The 3,675-nt window shown below is 31.9% G+C and overlaps 1 protein-coding gene across 1 annotated transcript; it reads left to right on the top strand.

Moving 5' to 3' along the window:
* Positions 1 to 529: 529 nt before the first annotated feature.
* On the top strand, positions 530 to 3,135 carry LOC113863692 (protein SULFUR DEFICIENCY-INDUCED 1-like). The gene is made up of 4 exons (XM_027497348.1): positions 530 to 661; positions 1,574 to 1,786; positions 2,042 to 2,197; positions 2,734 to 3,135. Exons 1-4 carry the CDS (start codon positions 548 to 550, stop codon positions 3,133 to 3,135), a joined length of 885 nt encoding a protein of 294 aa, XP_027353149.1. The 5' UTR covers positions 530 to 547.
* Positions 3,136 to 3,675: the final 540 nt, after the last annotated feature.

Below are 3,675 nucleotides of genomic sequence, written 5' to 3'. Positions count from 1 at the left end.
GGTGCTTTGATGGATAGGATTAAAGGTGTACTATTGTTAAAGACACTCATTGATATATCGAAATAAAAATGTTAATAAATATATATATAGTTCAAAATCATTATAGTTAAATTAAATTACCTGCTAAAAAAAAACCATTAAATAGTTTTTGAACTGAAGATGATGCTGTGGTGAGTGAAAGAGTAAGAACGAATGTAGACGCTAATATGAATTGGTTCCGCAGTTCATTTACTCAAAACAAAACGACAGAGTCAAACAGTATTTAATATTATGATGACACGTGGAGCATAGCAATTAGGCTTGAGGGTGTACATGATTAGTTGTTGTGTGTGACATTGTGCAGAGAGGGAATGTGGACGCACTCTCATCCAGATTCAAGCTTGTGTCACATATTACTTGTATATATTATCCTCCTATGTCCTTGGTTTCTCTTTATCAAAGTAGACCCCCCATTTACATTTCTTCTCTCTCTCTTTCTCCTCATAATTCATGAGGTGCATGTGGACCTAAACACAAGAGATACAAACTGGTTTCTTTTGAGATTCAGATGGAAGGAAGCGTTTGCAAGAAGAGTTCAAGAGGAAAAAAAGATGACCTTTATCATGTTATTCATAAGGTACCTTATGGAGATAGTCCTTATGTCAAAGCCAAGCATGCTCAGGTATTCATATATATATATATATGTTTACCCTTTTCAATTTTGCTCTTTTTATTTTGTTTTAAGTTGGACCCTTGATTTGGTATCAGAAACTTTGTTCCTACATAAGGTGGAACCATTTATATCCTTATAATTATCATAATTGCACCATCTTTCTTCTTTCTTTTTTAATTTTCATCAAATGGTTTGTTCCAGCTATGGAGATTGCAAAATAATTACAATTCACAATATTTCAAGTATTTAAAAGTGTTTGCTGTCGTTTGTATACTTTTGGGGTTGAGACAGGTTTTGGAATCAAAGTAGAAAAGCTTTTAGTGCTCTACTGAAAACAGTGATATTTGGAATTGACCAATGTGTATATCATGTTGAAACAAGAGGTGCTCTGTTTGTTTCTCAAGAGAATATTAATATTAAAAAGCATGGACATCTAATAAACTACCGTATACTATTGGCTTTCAGTTGAAGTGGTTTACATTTCCACTTTTTTAAAGTTTTATTTCCACTATAACTCTGACACTCCTTTTCCAACACGTTGTAGATCTGGTGCTTCTATAAGATTCATAGAATCTTTAAAATTCAAGGAACATGTTTTTCTTTTATATTTTGAAGTTATTCACAGGATACAAGACTCTATCCTAAAGAACTATGCATTTAAGTATTATGTACTACATAATTATCACTGAATAATGAGAAACTGTTAAGTAACAATATTGCTTTAGCACCAAATTTACTCTTTCACTTGACTGTGTGACTACATACATGTACAACTAAATCTAGGTTAGATCCAAACCCCTAGACCACACAGTTTTATTTTCTTTGCATCATACTTTTAATATAGTTGAATGAACAATTATAATTTGATACTAATTATTGCTATTATTTTCTTGGAAACAAATTAATGCACATGAATTTTAGTTGGTTGATAAGGATCCAGAAGCAGCTATAGTGCTATTTTGGAAGGCAATCAATGCTGGAGACAAAGTGGACAGTGCCCTAAAGGATATGGCTGTTGTGATGAAACAATTAGACAGAGCTGAAGAAGCAATTGAAGCCATCAAATCCTTTAGAGGCCTTTGTTCCAAGCAGTCTCAAGAGTCACTTGATAATGTATTGCTTGACCTTTACAAGGTATAAACATCTGCTTGAACTATGAATCCCTCATTATAATTTATATGCTACTTTGAGTTCAAAATAATGCTCCACAATAGACACACAAGTTTCATTTCTTATTATTCAGTACTTAATTTTTCTTCTTTCATTATTTACTATAGAGTTAGAAAGGGTAAAGTATCAGTTTAGGTTGTTCCATAGTAACATGTTAATGGTGTTTAATTAGTTAAACAATTACAAGATCAATCTAATTTAGTTTTCCTTGAAAGACAGAAATGTGGAAGAATAGAGGAGCAAATTGAATTGTTGAAGAGAAAGCTAAAACTTATTTACCAAGGCGAGGCCTTTAATGGAAAGACCACAAGGACTGCTCGATCTCATGGCAAGAAGTTCCAAGTTTCCATCAAGCAAGAAACTGCAAGATTATTGGTACTTAAATAATTGATTTTGTTTAATCAAATTAGATAAACTTGTTTATTTATTAATTAATTTTGCTTAGATTGAAACTTAAAAAATGCCACAACATGAAACTTTTAAACAGAATGCCAAACATAATCCAAGTCTGCTACTCTAAAATTATTGCTAACCATTTGTTTGCTCTTCATATTTAAATTACTGCTGCCAGCTTTGAATCTGTTGAGAGTTATCTTAGAAAGCATCGTGCTTTATAACAAAACTATCAAAATATTTGAATGCTTTAACTTTCATGGGAAGAGGATTATGGACCCTTAACGCAAGAAATAGCACTAACAAAGCAAAATCAATATATATATATATATATATATATATATATATATATTTCAATTGATAAAAAAAAGTTAACTTATACGGTAATCACGAGAAATATATCATGCAGTTATAAAACAAAATACATTGGTCAGTTACGTATCATTGATTCAATCAAATAATTAATTAGCCATAGCAATGTCCAAACTTAGATTTTAAAACATTGATTGATGCTACAGGGAAACTTGGGCTGGGCCTACATGCAGAAAGGAAACTACATGATGGCCGAGGTCGTGTTCAAGAAAGCCCAAATGATAGATGCTGATGCTAATAAGGCTTGCAACTTGGGCTTATGTCTTATGAGGCAATCTCGTTATGAGGAAGCTTATTATGTTCTTGAAGAGGTTGTGCAAGGAAAACTTCCAGGGTGTGATGAAATAAAATCCAGGACAAGAGCTGAGGAATTGCTTGCAGAGTTGAATGCTAATATGCCTCAACCTGAGTTTATGGATGCTTTGGGCCTTGATGATGACTTTGTCAAAGGGATAGATGAATTGCTAAATGCATGGAGCACAAATAGACAAAGAAGACTACCCATCTTTGAGGAAATCTCTTCCTTTAGAGATCAATTAGCATGTTAATACCTTATGTAATGGTGTCTTAGGTTTAGGCTCAAGCAAATGGCTCTTTTCTCCTCCCTATTCTTCCTCTACCCTTTTTCTCACTAAAATGGTCAGGGAAAAAAACATAGGATAAGATTAGCTTGTATCTTGTAATTTAATGATAAAATCATAAAATAAACATAACAATATAATTGATAATTTGACATAATATCTAGTTGGTGGTAAGTTGTCGTGCATGTATGTTCTAAAGTTGGTGGGGTGCTGATTGAACACAATTCGAATCCGACTCTGAACACTTTCGTGAATATTTGTATATTTCTTTTAAAATAATTTCGCTTAGCTATTGAATCCTTTGTCCCACGCAATGGTTACTGACTTCCTCATTTTATTTTAGAAAAAGATACTTATAACTTTTCAAATAAATTACATTTATTGTATTTTTAAAATTTATTCTTTTTATTTTGTGAAGGTCATTCTCCTTTTGTTTGAAAAAAGATGCATAAATGTCTTAAAAAAAAACTAATTTATTAACATTTTTAATAAACTACTCTTTTATTT

This window comes from Abrus precatorius, unplaced genomic scaffold, assembly GCF_003935025.1.
Source record: "Abrus precatorius isolate BTA unplaced genomic scaffold, Abrus_2018 Scaffold3, whole genome shotgun sequence".
Taxonomy (NCBI): Eukaryota; Viridiplantae; Streptophyta; class Magnoliopsida; order Fabales; family Fabaceae; genus Abrus; species Abrus precatorius.
The sequence above is the reverse complement of the archived record's forward strand: the minus strand, read 5'-3'. Positions and strand labels throughout refer to the sequence as shown.

Excerpts from the sequence above, each read along its gene's own strand:
- LOC113863692 (XM_027497348.1), top strand. The coding sequence starts at position 548 with ATGGAAGGAAGCGTTTGCAAGAAGAGTTCAAGAGGAAAAAAAGATGAC. Across the intron at positions 662-1,573 it reads TCAAAGCCAAGCATGCTCAG|TTGGTTGATAAGGATCCAGA; the intron begins GTATTCATATAT and ends CATGAATTTTAG. Across the intron at positions 1,787-2,041 it reads TATTGCTTGACCTTTACAAG|AAATGTGGAAGAATAGAGGA; the intron begins GTATAAACATCT and ends CTTGAAAGACAG.